The 24345-nt window shown below is 38.1% G+C and overlaps 1 protein-coding gene across 2 annotated transcripts in view; it reads left to right on the forward strand.

The window, feature by feature from the left end:
* The window catches only part of GNAL (G protein subunit alpha L), a 177509-nt gene that overhangs the window by 113810 nt on the left and 39354 nt on the right, over window positions 1-24345 (forward strand). For both annotated transcript variants that reach the window (XM_040062815.2, XM_040062822.2), the window contains exon 5: window positions 10667-10764. In XM_040062815.2, coding sequence (XP_039918749.1) covers window positions 10667-10764 — 98 coding nt within the window. The remainder of the gene's footprint in view (window positions 1-10666; window positions 10765-24345) is intronic.

Raw genomic sequence — 24345 nt, forward strand, 5'->3', positions numbered from 1 at the left:
AGTTCTTTGGCAGTCACAAGACACTAATCATCTGTTTGCAATATTGATCAGCAGCTTTCATGTTAGATTACATTTCAAGTGAGAAATAATCCTGCAGTAAATAGTAAATAAAAGACTGGTAAGGAAAGGGAAGAAGCTATCTTGGGCTCTATAAAGTCTTTTTTTTCTGGAAAGTCTACATGCCAAACAGCTGGGCCCCCTTAGTGACTTTCAGCTCTGAAATTCCAACAGAATTTCCCATCCACAAGTTGTACAGTCTCTAGTCATCTGTATTTGTCAAGACACAGATTTTTATTCATATGGATATAGCTTTCTGTTGACTTCTAAGCAGTTTCTGAGTAGTAAAATTATTTATGGGCTAACAAAAAATACTTAGGTTCTGATGCCCCAACAATTTCATTTGTTACTGCATATACATTCTTTCCATGTTATACATAATAGGATGTTGTTATCATAGTTCTTGAAAATTATGTACGCTTTGGAATGGGAATTGAGAACCAAATAGTGGGAATTAAAAATTTTACTTTTCTGAAGTTGTTAGCTAAAATTCTTCTAAATTAGTCTGTAAAGGTTGATTTCTGAGGCTCATCAGCACTAGATTTGTGGGAACTGGCATTAGAAGAATGTTGGAAGTTATATAAATTGCAGCCAAGATTTACTTGCATTTACTTGTATTACTTCTCAGAGCTTTATTAAGATACCTTAATCTTACTGAATAATAAGATAGAGTAATTCTGCATCCATAAATGTTATAAGCACATCTTCAAATGATGGGGTTCCTTTAAAATACATTACTTTCAGATAGTCAAAATTAGTAGTTCATGCAATTGTAGCAAATTATTTCCTGGAAGAGTTCTAAAAGGCAACAGCTATCAGCTACAAAAGACTAAAAAGTTTTCACGTTTCATAGGAAATCCTTACTCATATACATATATCTATACTTGTGGTTGTTAATTAGAAGGAAAAATTTCCTGAAACTGAATTTAGTTTAGCCACAGAGATATAATAAAGACTTGTATTACCTTTTCCTACTATTATAAGTATTTAAGAATGAGTAAGTTGGTGTGCTGAAGCTAGGTTTCTGCACATGGATAAGGACAGGAAGAAGTGTCAAAAGAAGAGAGATAATGCTGAAGAATTTAGATAAAACTTGAGCAGTGGAGTAGGAGGCTAAATAGATCTGGCAGCAGCAGACTGGCTTTTCCATTACTTTCTGATACAGTTGTGAGAGTTGCTTAAGTTGTGGATGCTGCCCGTTTGTCACATGATGTTGCCAGCATTTATTTCCGAATCAAATCTGTAAAAGGAAATGAGTGTTCTCTGTCCTTGCAAACCACTTGTCTGGTAGGAAATCACTTACAAATAATAAAGTGCATATTAGAGCATGAAATAGTTCCTTGATGTATGACCTTCAAAACTGGTTTAAGGAAAACAATTGAATCTGGGAGCAGTAGAAACTTTTCATCCTGGAGGAGTTACAGGCTGCAGTCCTGTGTTTGTACAGCTCGCTGGACGCTTGTCTTCACTCTGAGGCTGTATTTACAGAAGCAGCAGGGGTTCCCTATGAGCAGGGCAGGAGAACTGCCAGGGGACAGGGAAGAGCTGCCTCCCCTCCGTGCTGTGCTCCACTGGTTTGTCTTCTCTGGGGGAGTCCCCACCCTCTGGGTAATGACAACGGAGGCAGTCTTGTAAGGAGGGCCGAAAGCGCGCAGGAGGAACTTGCATAGGGGGTCACGTTCTCAGTGTCAACAGGTGGCAAAGTGCACATCTAGATTTATCTCTTCAACGCAGAGGGTGAGAGTTAACTTCATGATTTTCACTACTCGGCGAAATAACAATCCGCTGGAGGATCTCTGGGTTTTTGTACTAATGCGTGCCAAAGTACATTGTGGAATGGAATAGAAAATTGCCTTACTATACAGCATATACAAAATGTGATCTAATGCAATGCTACTTGAGATTTATAATCAGGAAGGATTCGGATCCAATTCTGCCGTGTTACAGCATGTAAGTTATTGTCGTTGGCCAGTGTTTTGAAAATAAAACCTTGATAATATTTCCTGCCATGAAATACCTCAAGTTTACTACTTTGTAATAAATGTCTAACAGCAGCACTTCTCAATTCCATAACAGTCCCTTCATCAAGGATTGCAGAGTGATTTGTCCATACTCACTGACTGGATGTTATATCGTCTTAAAATTGAATATGGTGTTCATTGCAAAGGCCCAGGAGTTAAATGATTGCAGAACCAGAAGCAGTAACAGGAGTGCTGTGGGCTGATTTGCCATCCTTTTACTATTCTGTTTAGTCTTACCTAGTCAGTTTAAGAAACAAATTTTGGCATACAGAATCTGTACATTTTCATGGTGCCATTATTGCTTTCAATAAATAAACAGCAAGCAAACATCTCCCAGTACAGTACCGATTATGTGTTTTTCAGTAATTTTTCCAGTTTCAAGGCTTAATGCTCTACAAAGACAACTGTGTAAGCAGCATTTTGATAACAGGAATAAATCACCTGCTCCTAATTTTTTTGTCAAGTCATTACATATTTTTCATTCTTTTTGCATCTTGTTCAGCACTTGCAGATTAATTTCATGCTTTGTCATCATCTGTTGTCCAACAAAAATTCTTCTTGAGGGAATTCAACCAGTACCTACATTTTTCTTTTCACAAGTGCTTCAGAAATACAAAGGGCAGCAATGTTGTAGGATTGTGTAATGCACCCTTAATTGCTTACACAAATATTTTGAGAAGTGGGTTTTTTTTTTTTTAATTAAGAGCTTTTATGTACATTCAGGGAGAGGTCCCGACTTCCTGAAACCAGCATGATTTCAAGGAAAAGAATGTGCGTGAGCCTTCCATCCTTGACACATTTTTTTAGGCACTATACACACTAAGTAATTTGCTTAAATTATCTCTCCTTTTCTTAGTTGAGAGCTTGGTAGCCCCTTAAAATAGCAGGTGGGCAGCAACGTTCAAGGATTTAAACAGATTGAAACTTGAAGTACACAGTTAAAATGGAGACTAGAAGACTGAATCAGAGGTTTTTTGTTTTAGTATGATAAAACTTTGTTGTCTAACTCTGAAAAAACTCCACTATTTAACAGATAGTGAAGGAAAAACATGGAACTGTTCTTTGACTTATAATGTATTCTTATTTGACTTATAGTGTATTCTTATTTGCAAAGCCTATCCAAACCACAGTGCTGGCCTCAAAATACTACAAAAGCACAAAATCATGTTATTATTTTTGCTAGTATGATTCAAAGACGTTTTGGACTTTTTTTTGGTGTTTGACAGATACGAGTTTGAAGCATGTATTAATATATTTCTCAGACCTTGCAGATGAGTTTTGTGATCTGTGAAAGTTGAACTTGTTGATTTCTATAAAATGAGATGGCAGATGGAGCATGTTTCCAGCAGGCAGAAATAGAACTGCTGGGGCAATCAGGCTGATCCCTCAACTGCACACACTTCTTGGAAATTTAGTGTAGAGTAAGAACTTAAAAGTGAAGTCACAGAATTAGTTCAAGAAAGGGATGTAGAATATATCTGTGCTGGTTGCACGGGTGGTTTTTGAACACTGTCAGCAAGCTCCACAATGCATTTTGTCTAATGTTGTTACCCAGTGGCATGTGGTGGCTGTGTGCTTTTATACATAAATGCTACATATACATAAATGTTGCATATATATAAATGTACATTTATATATAAATGCTGTTTGCTGCCCCAGCTTCGTTTCTTATACTCGCAAGTGAGATATGGTTCTCCAAGGAATTAATATATTCGTTTTGTTTTCCTGGAATATGAGATGCCCCAACACAGATTGTGTTCTGTGAAGGTGGTATTTGCCATCCTCCCATGTTCAGCTCTGATGAACTGAGGTTATGCTTACTTCAGACTGATCATGCTTGAAGACTGTTGCATCTGGCCCTAAAAAAAGGCAAAATAAGTCCAATGAAAATTAATAGAAGGTAGATCCGGATGTATTATCCTGTAATTCTCTTTGACAGATCTGAAGCTAGGTTTTGGAGGAGGGTTAGAGGCCAAACTGCTGCTGTGCCTATCAGGATGAGTCACTAACTAGCAAAGTAATTGCATTGATTATTAAACACCCACAAATTACAATAGAAAATATTTCGCAGGGGGTGGAGGCTGTACTTTTCCTGAAGGTTTCTGTATAATCAATCTACTGGAAGTGCTGGTTCTTTAGAAACATCTGGACCCTACTGTCGAGCATGGTCCTTGTGTGCCAGTTGGCCACCGCCCCCCCTACGTGTTGCAATGTTTCTTGTGCTATTGCTTTGGTGCTAATGAAAGTTTTGACAACACTGCTGTTGGGGAAATTCAAGTCGTGTATTCCGCTTTTGTTTTTAAATTGTAACTGCTTGCCTGTCTTCATTGCAGGCATTAGGAGTTTGAGCAGCTGCATTTTGTATACCTACGGCACAACAGCTCCCTTGTTAGGCAGAATATTTCATAAAGGATTAAGGAGAGCCATAAGGGACACTTTTAACTCATAAACAAGAGACTGATTATCAAGAGGCTGTACTTGTTTGTGGAAGAGGTAACTGAGCAGGCTTCCTTCTCTCTTGGGTGCTTTACCTTGTACTTCACCCAATCATTAAATCCATATAAATTTTTTTGTTGACACAGTTTGCATTTGCACTCAGTAGGTGTTTGGGGATGAAGGGCAATTTTAATAGAAAATTAGTTGCTACACTTCATACGAGCAAACCAGTAATAGCTGGAGTCACTAGGGCAGATTGCCACTCACTGTCTCTTTCAGGTTTCTTGAAACATCAGTTTACAACCACCTCAGTTAAATGCTGGGTTAGGATTCAAATTTAAAGTCAGGCTCTCAAAATGGAGACCGTCTACAGTGAGTAGAGACTGTAGAGGCTTGCAACAGAGTCCAGGATCCACAAAAGCAGTTTTTGCTTCATAATGTTAAGTTCCAGGTGTTTACTTGGCTCAAATATAACCTTTTTTAAACTGCCATTCTTCTGTTACTTTACAAGGCTTATCCTGCAAAACCCGACAGAATATTGATACACTGATTGGATTTGTGGCATCTGCCAGGGCAGCAGCAGACAGCCCCAGGAGCTGTGAAGTGTTCTGGAGCATGAGGGGGAGCTCAGCTGAGCTTCCCATCGCCCATGGTGCAGTCATTCTCATCATGCCCTAGGCACCGCGTGGAAAAAGGCTTCCTCACAGCTCTGTGGGAGCAGATGAAAGTGCTAGGTTAGAGTTATTCCTCCCAGACGCCTCTCCCAGGCCATGTTGCTGTCTGTCCTCTGCTGTAACAGCACGGGATCCTGCTGTTGCTCTGATGCTCTGGGACTTGGGCTGCAGGCTGATGAATCCAGTTTGGTTTTGGCCTCAGATTTGGTACAGAAAAGGGTGCTTCAAAGGATCTTGTTTGAATTGCAGAATCACGCATGCCACATGTAGAAAACCTTGCAGGTAGTTTGCCTCTACACCCTTCATTTGATTCCACTTGGTGTCATCCTTATGGTATTACAATGTTCCCCATCAGTTGTCACTCTTTTATTCCACAAAATGTTTCCATAGTTCCATGGATGGGAGACTGGGACCGCCTGTATGTACGTATGTATATGTATATAGAAATATATATATAAATATATATACACACACACGCACACATAACCCCTGCACCATGCATTGGGAGGTACAAGTACCCTGCTCGGTAGGGAGGCACATACCTCCCTTCCTGTGTGAATTAATTCTCTGGATCATCTTGCACTGCAGTTGTCATTGGGAGCTGGGGAGGTGTTAGGTGGGAATTTTAATGCATTGTGTGATTTGCTTTCTGTTTGGTTCAGTACTTGAGAGAAGAAGTAGTAACTGAAATTCAGAATAGAAGTGATGACTTCATTTCACACCCACAATGGCAGGACTATGAAAATGTGTAACGTTTGCCACTTCTTTAAGTGGTTGTCAGGTAATCAGACAGATTTAATCTGTGTTTTAGATGAGAAATTGTCTTACAGCCCTGGCAGTCCTGAAGCTTACGAGAATAAGAGCATAAATTTTGGCTTGAGGGAGATTGACTTCACATTGATCTAAGCAGTTGTTTCCATGTTTACAGTATATTAACAGAAGTAGAAAATATGGCTGTGGATGGAGCCTTATACACTCCACTTTCCGGGAGACTGAAAGGTGACATCAGGATAACTATTAAATGCTTCATCCAGAAGGAAGGCAGAAAGAATCTTATTGGAATAAAAATTGTATTACTGACCTAACATGAACTTCTGTGGTTTGTAAAGGAGTTAGATGAAAAGTTCTTTTTTTCCAAAATATATAAAGATCTGTTCATGAATATATGTAATTGTTTAATCATCACTAGTATTTATTCCAAATTTAGGTATCTGAAAAATGAAATAAGTCAATTTCTTAGCTACTTGAAAAATTTTTTGTAGGAGTTATAAGGAGGAGGATGTTTCTAAGGTAACCTACCAATAAATAAGTTTATTTCCAAAATAAGGGAAATTGAATTTCTAGACTAGGCTGTAACTTCTGGTAAGACGAAGTTGAAAAATAGTGCCCTGGGGCTTAGCTGTAGTACATTGCATTTGTCACCTGGATTGTTTTCTTGGAATGCTATGTATGAGAATACATTGAATCAGGAAATTTTTCCCTGAATTCCCTTTTAAAACACAGTAAAAATAGCCTATTGTTTAGATCAGTGATATCAGCTCAGGATGATTTACATTTATGTAGATCTGAGCTTATTTTCTTCTAAAAACAAACAAGTAACCATACCTGCTTTTGGCTCTTCATGATTTTTGGAGGATACGTGATTATTTATAGCAAAATGTGTCTGCTAGTGAGAAGAAGGTTTAGGAATGCCGGACTGAGGTTTTGGATTGTCTCAGGAAGAGTGGAAAATTTCCAAATGGTTTTATATTAATAAATATTTGAGATGTTGTGTGTCACATCTTCATTTTGATGACATCCAAATATTACATCAAGGTTTTGTATGGTCTAGTGATCGCTATAAATTCTTAAATAAATGGCGTAAATTAATATGTGCAATGTAAAAAGTACCTGCAGTTCATGACACCTGTAACTCATGAGATCTAAAGCATTATCATCTACTTCTTTAATGCTCCATTTAAAATACTACATTAAAAATATATTGATTGTTTTATTTCATATGTATATCAATAGGTGCAACTATTTGTATGCCTCCATCCCTAAAGAAGAGTTTGGCTGAAGCAAGTGTTCTGTTTGGTCATGATGTAGGTGGTTTTCAGGCACAGTACATTATTTCCTGATTCTCTTCAGTATGCTAAATATTTTTAGTAGATTTTGATGACTTTGATCTGATATAAGTCAACTGCATGTGCTTGTAAACACAGTGCATCAGATTACCAGAGTGATTTACCATGTCCCTGATTTCTTCTGTCCCAGTCGAGGTTTCTTAAAGAACCTGGCTCCTGACTTCTTAGAACTGAAAAGCCACTTTCCAGGAGTCACACCTTTAAGAAAGTCTTAGTTTGGCCAACTCAGAGCATAAGCTACTATGGTCATGGCTTACTCTTAAAAACCTTATTTGTGTTTTCCTCACCTAAGGTAGCATTGTAAAATGTTTTACTCCATCTTTCCTCATCAGCTGGAGCAAAGCTGAATTCTCTGTTTCATGAATCGTCCCGGCTCTTTCCCATGACAGGAATTTCCAACTGTGCTGCCACCCCAAGGATACCGCAGCCCCAGAGCAGGTGCTGCAGGGCAGGCAGAGCCCAAAGGCCACATCAGGACCTGCTTGCCATTGAGGTGGCCACAATGTGGCCGTGGCTGGAGGAAGAAGGGAGAAATGACAAGCGCTGGGATTCGTAGGAGTGAGTTGTAAGGATGGAGGGGAGGCGAGTGATTGTTGGAAGGCTGGTCAGGCAAAATTTTATTGCAGGGGTGGAAGGTGACATGGTAGCTGCTGTCTGGATGTTGTCCTGTGATGGAGAGGGGGCTGGCATCCAGATGTGTTTGCCATGTGCAGAATCCTCCTCTGTGATTGCAGCGCCTTATGCGAATGAGCAGAAAAAATACTGAGGAACTTACAGCAGATGAAAGAAGGGTTAAAAACAAGTGTGAAAAGTTGGATCATGGTACTTGGCACTTTGAAATGAAACAGGATTTTTCTGGAAGGCTTTAGTCACCTGGGAAGGAAGGATCGAGTAGCTAGCTGTGTGGGAGGCAATTTGCAATCAAGTGTACTCCTCTGCAGTAGATCGGTACATTTTAATGAGGGAAGTATATTTGCTCTGTTTTATATGATTTGCTTAGGACTAGAAGACTGGAAGTCACTTTAAATAGACTGCTTTGAGACATAATGGTCAGGTGGAAATATTTGAAGTATATGATATGGAAACCCTGTATTTACAACATATCTGTAGGGTCTCAAGAAGCTGAGCTGAAATGATTGCCTCTTTTTCAGACGAGATTTTTAAGAGTAAATAAAGCTCATACAGAGGACGTAAAAGCAGAGGTGAAGAACTACTGTAGCTTTGCAACTTTATTTGTTTGCTTATTTACTTTGCTATTTATATTTTCAACTGATCTCTCAGTCCATCCCACCCTTCAGAAAAGGATACCTTTACACTGGCCCCCTCCCCTTCCTGTAGGCTCCATGGGGCTGAATGAGGCTGGTCTTTACATGTTTGTTCCCCTTAGAGATGGCTTTCAGGGTGGGTGGGAATTCCCACCCCAAGATGGGGAGGAGGGGAAAGCAGCCACCCTGCGCTCAGACCCCACACCTGCCGTGGTGAGTGCCTGTGGGAGGAAGGGCTGAGTTGGACGCTGCGCCCATCTGAGGGGATGGAGAGCTGGCTCCTTCTGCCTTGGCACCTGACACCCACAGTTCACTCCATCCACTGAGAAGGCGGTGCTTTTCTTTGGCCAAAGATGCCAGCAAGTGAGAGGCATTCAGCTGATGCCCCAAGTTATCAATCAAGCATAAGCTTCCTATTTGAGGAATGTTCCATGGTTTCTGGTATTTATCATTTTGACTTTTCCAGTTCTTTCTTTTTCTTGTAGTCACACTCTCTGTTATGTGTGACCGCTTTCTCCTTCTACTTTGGTTTGATATCTTGTCTTTTCTTGAGCTTGTTTTTGCTTTTTTTCTGCTGTAGGAACAGAGTTTATAATAGCTGTAACATCACTTCAAAAGGTGGATCTGCAGTGTTTAAAACAATCATTACATAAGTAATTAAAATAACAAAGACTAAATAAACATGTCCTCACCAAGGGAAGAAATAAATTTCAAGGGCAGTATAAGCATCTGCCAATATATAGTGTTGCTTCCTCACTTAATCCAAGACTTTCTGCAAACGTTTCTCATGCCTGCTTTAATATCTTCTTTTCTCTAACATTTTCAAAACTTCTTAAACAATGGAATTTTCTCTCTCTCTACATTGTGGGGGGAAAAAAAAAAAAAAAAAAAAAAAAAAGGGCAGAATGTTTTAAATCTTGAAAAGATGTGGGGAGAGACTGGCAAGCAATTTCAGAAAAGTTTCAGAATTCAGATGTTTATGCAAAATTCTGACAGGATCATAAGTGAATAGTGGTATTACACCCATTTTACACAGAGCCAAATTGAATTGTGGAAAAGCAATTTGTTAGGTTTCACAAATTTGTGACTAACCAAAGGACTCCAGTGATTTATTAGCAGTGTTGAGGTGTTAAGAAAACAACTTCTGTGTTTGAGTTGACGCATTACTTTAACAATTTTGTTCAGAGGAGGAAAGAGCCATATAATAAAGGAAATACTAGTTCATCTAAACATCCTTCGTTTGAATTTAGACCGATGTAGGTGGAAAAACTCTGGTACAGTGTCACTTACCAGTAATGATATAACATAAAATGGACTCCCAGCTTTAAAACAAGCTGGATCCTTGAGTCTCTAGAGCTGGAGAAAAGAAGGAGCCACCAGGCAGAGTTGGACCTACCTCTGTACATGTGTTTGGCTGTGGCTTCACAAGCACCAAGGACAGCTTTGGTTCCTCTTTCAGAAAATTCTGAATTAAGCTTGCTGGCAGATATTTCTGGATTGGGTGGCCTGGGAAAGTTGCTAGGAAAAGTACGTTGTGCTAGGCAGCTTTTTGGGGGATGCGGGGCTGAGCAAAGGCTCTGAAAGTCTTGCAATCAAGTTATTACATAGCATGAGAAAATACCAAGCAGCAGAAAGTTGTGTTTTTCAGGAAAAATTGTGCAATCTTTTTAAAGTTACAGACTGGTTCTTTCTCTGGAAAGCTAATGTTTATAAGCTGAGCGGCTTTTTGCGTCACTTTTATGCTTTTTCCTTGACAGAGGCATAAATTCCTTGACAGAAGCAAAATAAAAATGAAGTGAACATGCTTCTAGGTAACTTTTGTACTTACAGTAAATCTTATATATGGACTGGCATGAATTTTGAAGACAGTCCTCATTATATATCATGGGCTGGAACCTCTCAGCGGCCGTATGTTTTGTATACTTTATTGCAATTTTGCTAATAAATGTTTATGGCTTTTCTTCTTAAGTGTAGAATCTATCATTTTGAAAAGCATAAAACATGAATGTTAGAGGAAGGAAAGGCCCTGATTGGGGATTGAAAAAATTGAGAAATGTTCTCTGATTTATTGCATTTCCAATTTTCAGGAGTTCTTTGAACACGCAAAAAAGCTCTGGGATGATGAAGGTGTAAAGGCGTGCTTCGAGAGGTCAAATGAATATCAGCTGATTGACTGTGCACAGTAGTAAGTATTTCTTTTTATGAAATTTATAACCAAGAATGTGACCATCTATGACAAATTAAAAATATATCAGTGAGATTCAGGAGTTTTGCAATGTAGGAATTAAAATTTTCCTTCTCTATGTAGTTGGAGCACGTATGCCTCAAATATTTCACATCTTATGAAGAAAAGTATGAAAAATCAAATAACTTTAGGTATCTTTATTCCACTCAAAATTGATTTACATAAAATCATTTCAGTTGAAACTATTAAGTTGGAAAAATGTTGAGTCAATCTAAGGAGGATCCTTTGTTTAAAATTCTGAGACCCAGACAATGCTGAAATTACTCTGTCTTTTCACATTCCATAAAAATTTCTGAGACATTTACATAACCAGATGAATACCTGCATTACTAATATATATTTTTAGGTGGAAAAAATTATAAGCAGTATTTAATTAAAGACAGTAGTACATTTGGTATTCTGTCCTTCGAAGTGAAATGGTACATGTGTACGTAACACAGTCAACCTGAAAACAGGTTCAGTCTGGTCAGAAGTGTTCTGAGAAATGTAGTAGATTGCGAAGTTGCAAATCATAAATACATAGTACAGTGATGAAAACCTATTCATCTGAACATAATTTGTTAACACTGCAACTGCTCCAAACTCATCTGTCCTTGATAATAACACAGCTCTGAATTAGATTTCCATCGAAAATATACATTTCATGTGAACCGCTATTGCGAAAATATACGCTCATAGAGTTGCTGTGTCATTTAGGGTTTTCAGAGAACACACTCCAGCGTGTTATGATTTGTCCAATTGGCAGTATGGTCAGCAGCAATGCCACAAGGCTGTTCTTGCACTCAGTGTTTTGCTTTTCTCTCCTCTCTGCGCTTGGTGCTGCGGCTGAGGCCGAGGAATTGGTCCATGTCACTGAAGGACTTGTCGCGCTTCTGCCAGAGCGGGGAATTTTCGTGTTGTGGGTCATAGTTTATTTTCCCTCTTTCCAGACCATTTTTGGGAAAAAAATGAATCATCAGCACATGGAAGTGAGGGAAAATTAGATATGTGTACGAAGGAACTCATTTGACCTCAGTGCATTTACCAAAACCTGGGCATTTGCTCACAGTCCAGAGTAGCTAGAAATTAAAGCAATGGTTTTACAGAGAGAGACTTAAACAGCTGTCCTAGATTGTAATCAGTGGGTTTCCTCTCTGCCCTCACTCACCACCATAGTACAGATCTGAGTTGTGCTTGCTGAAAAGTGCAGACTGACTGTTTATCGTATCTATTCACAAACTCAAATAAAACATCAGGCCAAGAAAACAGAATAATGGTACCTATTTAAAATACATGAATGTGAACCCTACCTCAGTGATCATTAAGGGTCAATGTGTATCAAAATCCTACTTTCAAAAATGGTGCTGAAAGGGCCAGACAAAACCAGGAATACACCAAATTGCAGTGCTAATGGTAGTGTGCTTTCCTTTTGAAAAAATTATGCCTATCTACAGGCTCTGACAGGAAGAATGTTAGGTTTCATCTTGTGTCCAAACCAAAACACAAGTGGAGAAAAAAATTGGATCCAGAATTAAGTCCACTGTCTTGGAACATAAATCTAAATCCTACTACCTTTTTTCTGTAAAAGGTTAAAGGAAGTTTAATAGGGCTTTTTCTATGTTTCTTCCCTCCATGTCTTCTAAGTGGCTTGCTTTTCCTTTATTCTAAGATTATTTGGTATAGTAATGAGTACATTTGCATAATTCTTCACCTTCAAGACCCTTTATGAGGTATCATTCGATACTTAAATATTCCTTGAGTGTATCTGTGCTTTTCATGTCATGATCTACCAGAAAATATAACAGCTGAGTGACTTATCCTTGTTTACACACCTTCTCTCTTAGAGCAGAAACTTGAAACTCAGGTACAGCTGTGCCACTGATAGGATCAAACAGCCTTTTTCTCACAGGTATTGATGATTTAAAACGCTGAAATATAATCTTGACAGAAAGATGCTAAAAATGCACCCAGCTTTCACCTGACCCTTTACCCAGAGGAACATTTCTGCGCTAGCATTGGACGGACGTTTGTCAGGGTGGTGGGGTCACATCCTCCTCAAAACTGACAGCGTGTGAGCTGAGGATGGAAATCCAGTTCTGATACCCACACACCGGTTCTTTGATGCACTTAAAACATGCTGAGGGTAAGGGTGCTGTTTTCTGGCTCAGCAGGAGCTGGTGGCATTTCTCTCAGAGCCTGTCCGTGGTCATTGTTAACTGGTGAGGGGGAAAAGGGAAGGAGTGTAATGCTGATACACATGCTTGGGTTTTGAAACATCTGTAGCGTTTCCATTGTGCTGCCTTTAGGAGAATGCATCCCATGCCATCAGCTAAATCCTAATCTTTTGCTTGGTAGTGGAGGAGGAGCGTTATCAGTAGGTCACCACTTCTCAGCTTAAAAAGACGCAAAGCCAAACCTAAAAAGTCCCAGCATGTGTTATAAATATCACTGGACTACAAGTTGTGTGGCTGGCTTAAAAATACTGAAAAGCATTATTAGCAAATTATAATGTCAGCAGCCAAACTTGCTGACTGTTAAATGAGTTACAAATACAGTGTATTTTGGAATAGTTTAATTTGGCTACAGTACAAAGCTTCTGTATTTTTAAAACTTAACCTAATTTTCTTTATTGCTGTGGGAGAAGTATTTTGCTGGAATCAGAGGCAGTAGAAGGACATGGAGGCAAATGTTTTATTTACATTATGCCTGAAAGTTAATTTGCCTTGACCCTCAATACCCTTTCAAATTACAAGGATGCTGTTCCTTCACAGGAATGAGAATGAGGGCCTGCTTTTCCCTCATTCTCATTCATTTAATAATTTTAATCATTTTAATATTCTTACATGAGTCTTCATGTATCTGCACTTCTTTCATTGTTAAGGAATACATTCAGTGCATACATCATGTTGATGCATCATGTGATACTTGTAACAAATACAAATCTGTGACCAAGCCAGAGGTCAGCAAAGATCAGCATTGTTCTTTATCACCAGCTACAAAGACATTTATGTAACTCTTGGAGGGGATATTATTGCATGGCTGCCAACCATCTTCTTTCCTTAATGACCTTCATATATTTCTTTGAGATTAATATCATAAAACTGACAGGTTATTGTTTTCCCTGTCTTTCTGATTTAATATTTCTTACAAGTTACATTTCAAGTTTAATCTCAAAAACTGATACTGACTTTGAAAAGTTGATTTTATTTAGTTGTGTCCCCATTTGACAGCTTTCAGCAGATTTGTACTGTTTCGGATGATAAATCTCCCATCTAACTTTAACTTATGTGAACTCTATTCAAACTGTGCTTTTTGTCTGTATTCACGTAATTTAAATTCAGCAAATTCTAGGTCTATAAGGGACTTTCAGATTGTGATTTAGAGCAGTTTTGGCATTGAACTGTCTAGTATATAAACAACAGGCAGAAATGAAAGTTTTCCTGTGATTCTAGGACAGTTTTCTAAAAGTTAGTTTCCTATATGATGAATAAAGCTCCTTTTTTTAATATTTCTGTTTCTTCATACTGGTTACCAAATACCCAAATTTTATTGTCTCCATGGAAGGGAACCACAAACAAAAGTTCTTTAAATGTAGAATAGATCAAAATAAATAAAGATTCAGGTATGATGGCCTTCAATTAAAAAAAATTACCTAGAAAAAAAAAAGCTGGTGGGTTGATTATGTCTTTAAAAACTTTGTAAATTTAAGCCAATTAATGTATGTGGCAATGGAGAGGTATAAAATTTCAATTCAGAACTTCAGTCATCTTTGGGGGATATCGAGCACCCCCACTCTAGTGACGTCCATCTGTTGTTTCCAAAAAGTGAGCGATGAGCTAACTTAGTTTTGGCTACTCAGCTGTCAGGTGACTTGCTAAAATTAGTTTCAGTGATCGGCAAAATAAGGTGTGGGGATGCTTGCAGTGCTCAGACATTGTCAGGGAAAGGTTTCAGAGCACAAGAGTAGACCAGCAGAACTAGGCACTTTGGGAAGGGGAGAAAAAAAAACAAAAGCAGAACATTCAATTCTCTTTTTAGGTCACACACAGCTCGAGCTGTTGTTAGAAATAAAAAGCCAGCTCCTTTCAGGTTTATTAGGAAGTTCCAGAATAGAATTTTGTTCTCACTGTGTTCACGTGGAAGTGGCAGCGTGTGTTCTTGAGTGGCCCTGGCTGAAAGGGTTTTACTCAGCTCACTGCGTTCCTTGGGATAGGAGGTAGACCAAGGATTTAAGGGAGCCCTGCCCTCAAGCAGTACTTTGTCCCAGTTTGTCTACCAGTCTTCTTTCCCTGACAAAATATACCACTCCTGATATACTTAAGTGTAAAGGCCTAAATTGGTCTCTGTGTGAACATTTGGACTAATAAAACTTGATTATGCAGGTTCTCAGGAAAGCAAACACAAGGGATATAAGCTTGGCCAAAGAAAAACGATTTTATATTTGAGCTGATATAGATGGAAAATACACAGACGTTATTTTTCTGTACATTTCTTCTGTCCTAGAAATGGGTTTTGGCCAATTTCTGAGATGTCTATCCTTGTATTAGGTGGAGTGCTTGAACATTTGTAATTTCTCACATCTCTTGATGTGAGAAAAAAGATGATTATTCTCTCAATAGCAGCAGTTCTTAAAACCAAGCATCGTTTTGACTTGCCATGTGCTCTTCTAGACATTAGGTTTACTTGCTGGCATGCACAGTCATCACTAAATTCCCTCTGACAGGCTGAGGTCAGAAAAGCTGCCTTGGCATTCTCTGCCTCTTGTGTCTGCTGTGGCATTGCAGTCAGGTGTATTGGTATATTCTTTCCTCATAAGAGGCAGTGAAGTAAATGTGGATAGATTTATGATAAGTTAAGCTGAACACTATTATTATTGTTGCTGTTGTTATCTAGAGAACATTATTTTTAAGAGCAGTGATTCTTTTTACGCTTGGTAACTGCTTATTAAGTATAGGACATATTTTTTACTTAGAAAAACGAGGGAAAAGTATTAATTTGAAATGTTACGTGTAGCAAGATTTTAGGATCTTAAGTTTTTATGGTGATACAAGAAAATCGTAATATTATTTCCTTCCATCTATTCTGGTTCATATATAAACAACTCACTGTGATGATAAAGTTTCTTCATTTTTTCCTTTAAAGATTTCTCATGCGATATCACTTTCAAATCTTAAAAATTTGTTGCTTAAGTTAGAAGCAAATTTTGTTTAGTTAATTCATGAACAAGGTTTCTCCACTTACCTGATCTAAACTATAAGCCTGAACCAACAACTAAATTGTTATTTAACAGTAAAAACAAAACAACAACAAAAAAAGAGAGGTTATATTTATAGAGTAATCACTTTGGCCTCACTGATGAGTCTTCTAAACAGAGGTGGTTGCCAGATAGGACAGAAGTCATTCTCCAGTGTCTAATGGTTGCATTTTTCACTGTTTACTAACTAATAGACCACACTCTCAAGAGGCAGAATTGTGGTTTCTTAAAATATGCATAGGGAATTCTATGAAATAAGCTTTTCATGTGTTGCTGTGATTTTTTGATGTTGTTGTTCCTCTTTTTGCCTTCGATTATGAAACAAAATTCATGAGATTTAACCAATTCTGTCTTAATTTTGGTAATCAAAATGTGACCATGATGTTACAATGCTAGTATTTAGAAGATACAAAGATAAGGAATAAGAAGCAGCTGGAGGAACATCCAAAATGCCTTTGTATTTTCAGTTTGAAGGATGAAGCAATATGAAAATACCATTCACAAATAGCCAGAATGGCATACAGGCACGTTCCCCCTGTTTAAGTCACTTTAGTTCAAAAATGCCTTCCATACCTAGAGAAGACAATAACACTTCTCAAATATAAAAATAAGATAGAAGATAGTTTATAAACACAGCACTTTCTCTGCCTTTTAAAACTGATGTGACAAGTACTTTTTCTTATTAACTAATTACCGCTGGAGAACCGTTTAAGCAGCTCTAGGTGGGCTGCTCAATCATAGATTTAAGCCATGCATTTTCCCACATGCTTCTCTGTGTATGACTGGATCTGTTTCCTGTGGTTTTAGAACAAGCAAAAAGGTTGAAAGGGGAAGGCAGAAAAACATAAAATATTCCTTAACCTCAATTTAAAGGAGTAATAAAATCTAAAGACCAGGTAGGCTTTGACTCTTTTTAGGACGTTTTATTAGACAGTGTTAGTTTTCTTTGAAAAAATACAGCAAAGCTGGCTTTATTCTGTTGAGGAAACAGTTCTTTCCTCCCCTATTCATCAAATTTTTCAGTTTTTCCTGAACAACTGATGAATGTTTTTCCTTTTTTTTTTTTTTTTTTCTCCTGACTGTTTGCACACATGGGGCAATAATATGTGCAGGACATGTTAGGGTAACATAGCAACTCAGCCTCGTTTGGAAACGTGATCCATTCAGCAAATTGGAGAATTGCAAGGAGGTCCATCAGCTGAGCTTGTCTGCATTTAGTTTTCTCTATTAGTATCCTGTATTTAATTTGGAGATATATTTTTCCATATCCTTTCTGCAGAGTTAAACTGCAGTCTTTTGCAATTGTGTTTGCAATACAACTCTTGAGGAGCTTTTCAAGCCTGAGCAGAAGACTGCTGAAGCACCAAGACACTCTTAAAGCATCAATACCCTTTATAACAAAGAAAGAGCCTTCTGTTGCATTTGTTATTAAAGGAGAAAAGACAGCAGTGAGGACAGATGTGAATAGGTACTGGTACAGGGCTGAATCAGTGAACTGGCACAGTGGGCCAGTGTGACTGGTGAAAATGACCAGACTCTGGGATGCTGAGCAGCAGGAAGGGAAGGCTTCTCTGTAAGACTGGACTGGACTGCACTGAGGGACATTTTGTTTGAATTTTGCGTAGTAAAATCATACACGTTCTTATTAAAACATAGGAAATTAAAAGAGCAGAGTTAATTAGCGTACTTAGAAATTTCCTTGATTTATCTCTTATCTAGAGTACAGATAACTGCCAGTAAAGAGAACCTTAAAAAATGTGTATTCCTACTGGCAGGTTAAAGAAAGAGTACAGTAAATATGCTGATACAGCTTAACTCCAGAAATCCTGATTATGAATGAATCATTGTTCAGGGTCAGCATCTCAAAATGTCTTCAAATGAAGTAAAACTGCTGATGATGGTTATCTAAAATCTCCATGCAGGATTTATGAGTGGATTTCAGAAGGAAGTTGTGGGTCATTCTGTCAATTGTGGTGTTATTTATGTGCTGTTCTTGGTTTAGGCTTCTTCCAGTGTATGCGTGGGAGAAAGAGTAAACTATGACCAAAGCCAGCTTCATTATATTGCAGGGAACATTGAGAGTCACTTATATTTATTCCACTTCTACAGAATTTAATTCAATCTGTTCATTTACAGTTTGTTGCTGAGTGTGTACATGTTCTCAGTGGCAGAGATTAGTTGGTTAAAGAATACATCACATTATTAATAAGCTTATAATTATGTAACACAAATGTATTTTAGGTTTTGTCTGGGGGGTTATTTTTTTTTTTTACTATGCTCTGTAGAAAAAGTGTGTTCTGTATTCTCTTGCTTTAAACTTAACCTACTGTGAAATGCATGTTTACATACTAAATTTAATACGACAACTGTATATGGAATGCTGAAAAAAGAAGATAATCGAAAATTTAATGGCAGGTTATATGGGATACTGTCAAATTATTTACACTTGAGGTTTGAGTTCTCTTAAATGCCACATGCATTTTTTCACTTAGAGATGGTCAGTTTTTCTTTTTTTTTTTCAAGTATTCAGTTTCACATGACAGGATAAAGAAGGGCCAAGAGTCATCTTTCCTCCTTAAGAAACTGCTCACTGCCCAGACTCTGCATACACAGGCTCCTCTGCACTAATAGATCTACACAGCCTTGTTTATGTTAGGGTCTACAAGAAGTCAGGGTTTGGGTGGCTGTGTTTTTCTAAATTAACGCTGCACTGACAGATTTGGAGAAAGAAAGATGGAGGAATGCAGAAGTTAAGAAATAAGAAAATAAAATACAGTTGATAGTGTGCTGAAAAAGTCTAAAGTCTAAGCGTCTATGCTTGAAAAATAAATTTTACACCTCAGACTAAACCAAAACAGAGTCATGGTATTTATCAGTTTGGTTGTAATCCCAATTTTAAGACAAATCAGGCTGGGAAACTAAGCAGTTCAAGGGTGTCTCTTTACTTCTCATAATTAAGTTAAAGCTAATTTTGTTCATTTTAGTACAAGACAACAGTGATGCTGCCAGAATTTTTTAAAGGTTTATTTGAGTTTAGAGAAATTGTTTCAGTGCTATCTTTTGTAAAAGTATTCTTTGTGATTTAATTAAAATTGTTTGTTACATTGTGGGGCTCTACCCGAAGTTTAATTTGAGCCTAAATTAAGCAGCAGAAAATACATATAAGATGTATCAGTAGATATCCAAATAATAAAATTTCTAAAAGATCATTAATTCTAGAATTGGTTCAAAAATTAGTTGTTCCTCCTCTTACTACTCCCCTGATAATTCCATTAATTGTAACAAAAAAGAGACATGAAGTTAAGCAGATTTCACATGTAAGTGCTAATGCAGGGAAAGGTGAATCTTGAAATCAGTTGTATGGATTTTCTGAGAACAACCTTTCAGTCCTGGTTTTCTTGCGTGAACATGGCAGGGAGGCTGGGAGGTTTGGTTTTGTTTTGTTTTTCAGATATTTGTTCATGTAAATAGATTGGCCTGAATATCAAAATAACCCTTAAGTACATTTTCTGACAAAAATCTCTTGCTACATTTCTTTATTCCCTGCTTTTGCCTCCTTGCTGTTTTTTGTCAGTCTTTAAGAAGGATTCACTACCTCTCTCTTGCTTTAGAAGGATGAATTTGAGAAGATCTGCTTTCTGAGCGTTAGCGTCCTGAAAGTCCAATGGTACAGATTTTGAATAGTTATTCTTTATTAAGTTTCCTTCCAACTACATTGTGAAGAAGTTTAATGGTCATCATGGGTGTAATTTCTTGGCCTCCATTTATTTATTGGCAAAACTATGTCAAACAAGTAATTGCCAACACTACCTTAGCAATTATTAAAAACCAGTTTGTTAAAGAGCAGTAGAATGCTATGGAGCAGTGTTGCCACCAGGGTTTGTTCTGTTCAGGGAATGCAGAAGTAAGCTTTAAGTGTAAAGGAACTTGTTTGTCCAGTATGACCTCTATATTCATTTAGTTGGTTTTCCTATTTCCTTACATTGTCAGGATCTTAGAAACCTTTTTTCCCAGCAAGTTTGCCATAAACTTGCTTTTCACCACAAACATCCTGGGTTTGAAAAGCTTTTCTGTAAACAGGCATACGCCAGGGAACAAACATTTTTCTACATTCTACAGAACTGATTGTAGTAAACTATAGTTCATTACATCAGCAGTGTTACAATTGTTTAAAAAAAAAAAAGGGGGGGGTCAAACGTAGTGACTAGTTTCCCCCAGGTTTCATTTTCTCTTAACTACATGGAAGTCTTTCTGTTTATTGGGGGGGGGGGGGGGGGGGGGGCACGTTGGTGGTTTGGTTCTGTTTTGGTTTTTGGGGTTTTTTTTTTTTTTTGCTTTACTTTGTGTTTTGTGCTGGTTAGTCACCCCTTTCCTCTGTGGTTTGTAGGCAGCTCCTGTCAGTAGGGTCTGACATTGCGGTGGGAGGTTCTCCAGAGGAGGTTGTGGTGCAGAGAGCACAACCAACAGAGGCAAAATTTAGGGGGTTTGACCTGATAGTACTTCTAAAGTAGTAACCAGCAAATTATGTTATGTAAAAATGACAAGGGTGAGACCTCTATTAAAGCTTATTTAGAGAAATTTGTTATTTATAAATATACCATTCTGTACCTCTGTCAGGGAGATCATCATAATATACAAGTATGTTGAAAGAATAATTAAATTATTATTTAAAAATTATTTTAGGCATGCTTTTACTAAGTTGTAAACAAGTTATACCTTTTTAGAGGATGAAAAGAAGATGAAAAGAGAAGATTGTAGGCGGGTGAAGATAATAAACATGGGTTCACAAATAAAGCTAAAGTAATAAAGCACCAAGTATTTTTGGCAGGAATTCAGTCTCTTATGTCTCTTTAATGAGGCAAATGTTAAGTGTATGGGATTGCACAGTGTTGAGGGGGCTTAGCCTATGTCCTGATGGAAATAAGCAGAATAGATATGAGGAGGGAAAAAGAACAAGCCATCACATAAGGTCCTGGAAACAAGCAAAGAGATGCTGCTTGTGAGACCACCTATTTTCACACCATAAGAAGAGCACAGCACAAGTGAATGTTCAGAAACTTGAGAAAATACACAGTTGGATTCTGAGCAGTCAAGGTAGCCTGGCTAAAAGGCAGTTACAATAAACATAGATAAGTATGGATAGTGTCAGGTTGTCAGAAATACACAGAAGACCACAAAAACTGAAATACAGAAAAAAGATCCTAAAAAGAGGGGAGGGGGGAAATAGCAAAAAGTAAATGGTTATGCATTCCGTGAATTTCTTCAGAAAGGGAATAATTCACGGACAGTTTCAAAACATTGATTCTAAACCCTTCATCCTGTGGGATGAGCTTAAGACAAATCTCATCTCACCGCATTGTTCCAAAAGACAGGTGTTATCTGCAATAGTAGGCTAGGAGCACAACTACACTTTTTTCCCAGAGGGAAAATAGGAAAGGCCTTCCAAGAGAAAAGTCTCAGTTTCATTCTGCCTCTAGTAGGATTGGTTCTACCTTTCTAAATTGTAGTGTGGACTTCAGAGCACTGAGACAGGTGCTTCTATTTTAACAAGTGTGGTGCTGTCCTCTTTGCCTGAAAAAAAGTTCCCTACAAAAACGTTTGTCAAAAACAGTGCTCTTTAAGCACAACACTCAGTGATTCCCTGTACCTCCACAGAAATCCATGGAAACCTGCAAAAAAGATCATGGGTTCTCCAACCCAAAAAAGGTTCAGCATCACTGATGTTTTATCAATTTTCTCTCTTAAAATGGAGTCAGATCTCACTATCACACACTTTTGGAGAGATTTCAGCATCAAAGCTGTTTATTTTATGTAGATTTTTCACCTTACACACATGTAACAGTTATTGCAACACTGGCTGAAAGTCTTCTGAGCAGAATCCAGCATGTGTGGATTGTTATTTGCATTGCCTTTTTGCTTCTGTTTCAGTGCACAGACCTATGACTTACTTGTGGTCTTGATCTAAATTTGGTTGCTGACATATTTCCCTTTTTTCTCTCCACTTACTAATAACATCAGATTCATTTCTTTGCTTTACCTTATTTCGTCTGTTCATTGTTTCATTCTTGATAAATTGAGCATTTTCTATGATTTGGGTCTCTGGGCACTTAAGATAGAAGGTAATACGTCATTTTTGTCAGTCACAGTGAGATGTCTTGCATATCTACCTGGCTGTGTAAGGTTGGCTTATCTATCTGCTGTTCCAAATCCTCCTTTGACCTTTTCTTAATAATTTCATCCTTCTCTATTTTATGTATCAATGTAATCAGACAAAGCATACCAGCAGGAAAAAAGGGGGGAGAAGTGGCTATCGCTTTCAGTTTTCATCTGATTGGTAAATCAGATTGGTAAATCATCCTTCGTCAGAAACTCTGATTAAACTATGCTGGAAATTCCCCACTATTGTTTTGTATAAATAATAAAACTATTAACTTATCAAAGGTAAAGCTTGATATGGATTTCTGCTTTTAAGTAGTTTAAAAGTAGGCAGGTAACATACCTATTTCTCAGATGGTGACAGAAATAAAGTAACAAGTAGAACCTGGCTTCGGGATACAAACTTCCTAGAAACATAATGCTTTTAAGTATTTATTAGTTTGAAGTCCTCTGTGTCTGTAAGAAGCTATCTTTTCAATGTAGGAGCATTTCTTCTCCAGTTATATGGCCTCAACTGAAATTTTTAAAGCCTGAACTGCTCGGTTGGATGAAACACTTGTGTTTGTTTCTGAGGAATGTGAGGATTCTTCACTTATTTCTCCCTTGCTAAAATATAAATAATCAAATCCTAGTTGTTTCTCAAAGTGAAAATAGAAGAGGGCATTGAAATTAATCTTCTCTTTGTTGTGCACTGGAGACCAGTAAGGAGTGTGAAGGAAAGGAGATATATGGAATTACATTGAGTTTCGACATCCTTAAATCAGGAGGAGCAATAAAAATGCTTCCCACCAAAATGGGAAGGTTTTGGGTGATACGGGCTGTGCCAGGAGACAGCGCGGCACAACCAGGGCGACTGTGGCTGTGCACAAGGGGGGCTTCCCATTATTCGCAGCTGTTTCATTGTCTTCTTATTCCGTAACGGGGCCCCAGTTCGGGTTTTGCATTTCTTCCCAGGAGCTGCTCACATGTTTAAACTCAAGACCTTTCCCAAGGCGTGTCCCCTCCCAGTTAAATGGAATACAGTTGCAGGTGTCAGTTCGGAGCTGTGACTCACTCATCCACATGCCTTGGCTGGTGCTCTGAGCTAGAAGTGACTTACCAGATGCAGTTTTCTGCAGCAGTGTGGTTTTTGTATATACAGAAGAAGTGTGAGCAACAGTGCATGTGTTACACGTGTGCAGGTAATCCAGAGCATTTCTCCACAGTTCTACTACCAACTGGAGATGGCACTCTGGAAACAAGATGCTTTCCTTCTTTCCTTCCTCCCCTTTCTTCCCCCTGCACCAAACGGGGCTCTGCCTCTTCGGTCCTCCTCTTGTCTTCCAGTCCCCTATATCACTTCCCCAATACCATTCTCTCCCAAAGGTACACTTTAGTCTCCATCTTAGAATGCTCCATGGATTATTTGGTGGGGCTGCCTTTCAGAAGAGTATGCTGAGATGTGATATAGAGCCAAATCTACAGCTTCACACTACAGTCAGGTCATGCCAGAGACATTCTGCAGACTCGGAAACCAAGTATGATGGTCCAGTGTAATGTGTATTCCTAGAATATCACAAACAACAGTGTTTCACCATCAAGAAAAAAAAAAAAAAATCAATCCTTTCAGGTCACTGCATGACTTTTTGTTTTGTGCAAGACAGAATTAGGAGTAAATTGGCTTTGGTTTCTGGGAATGACTGTGCCCATGTTTCATTGTGTTCTGTTCACAAAGCTCAAGGCTGATTTTTGTTCTGCCCGTGTAAGTTGTTTGATTGTGGTAAGATAAAATGTTATGGAAACTGTTTTTTCACTGATCTCATTTGTTGATTTTACAGCAGACTTATTCCTAAGCCCAGATAGTGAAAGTATATAGGTGTGGGGATTTTTTTTGTCTCTTCTCTTTGTAATATTCTGTTCTATTTAAAGAATGGGACTAAATTGAAAGCATTCATCCTCTTTTGTTGTTTGGATTTTTTTTTTTTTATTGCCTGCTCACTGTCCTTTGCAAATTATGACATGTTTCTTTCTATTTTTCTTTTTGGTAGTTTGAGATACAGTTAGATGCCTTTCTAAGGATGAGTCTGAAATTGTGTGTGTGATACAATGCACAGTGATGTGAATGGCCTGTTGTCAGCACTGGTTAAAGGACT

The sequence above is a fragment of the Hirundo rustica genome, chromosome 1, assembly GCF_015227805.2.
Source record: "Hirundo rustica isolate bHirRus1 chromosome 1, bHirRus1.pri.v3, whole genome shotgun sequence".
NCBI classification, from domain to species: domain Eukaryota; kingdom Metazoa; phylum Chordata; class Aves; order Passeriformes; family Hirundinidae; genus Hirundo; species Hirundo rustica.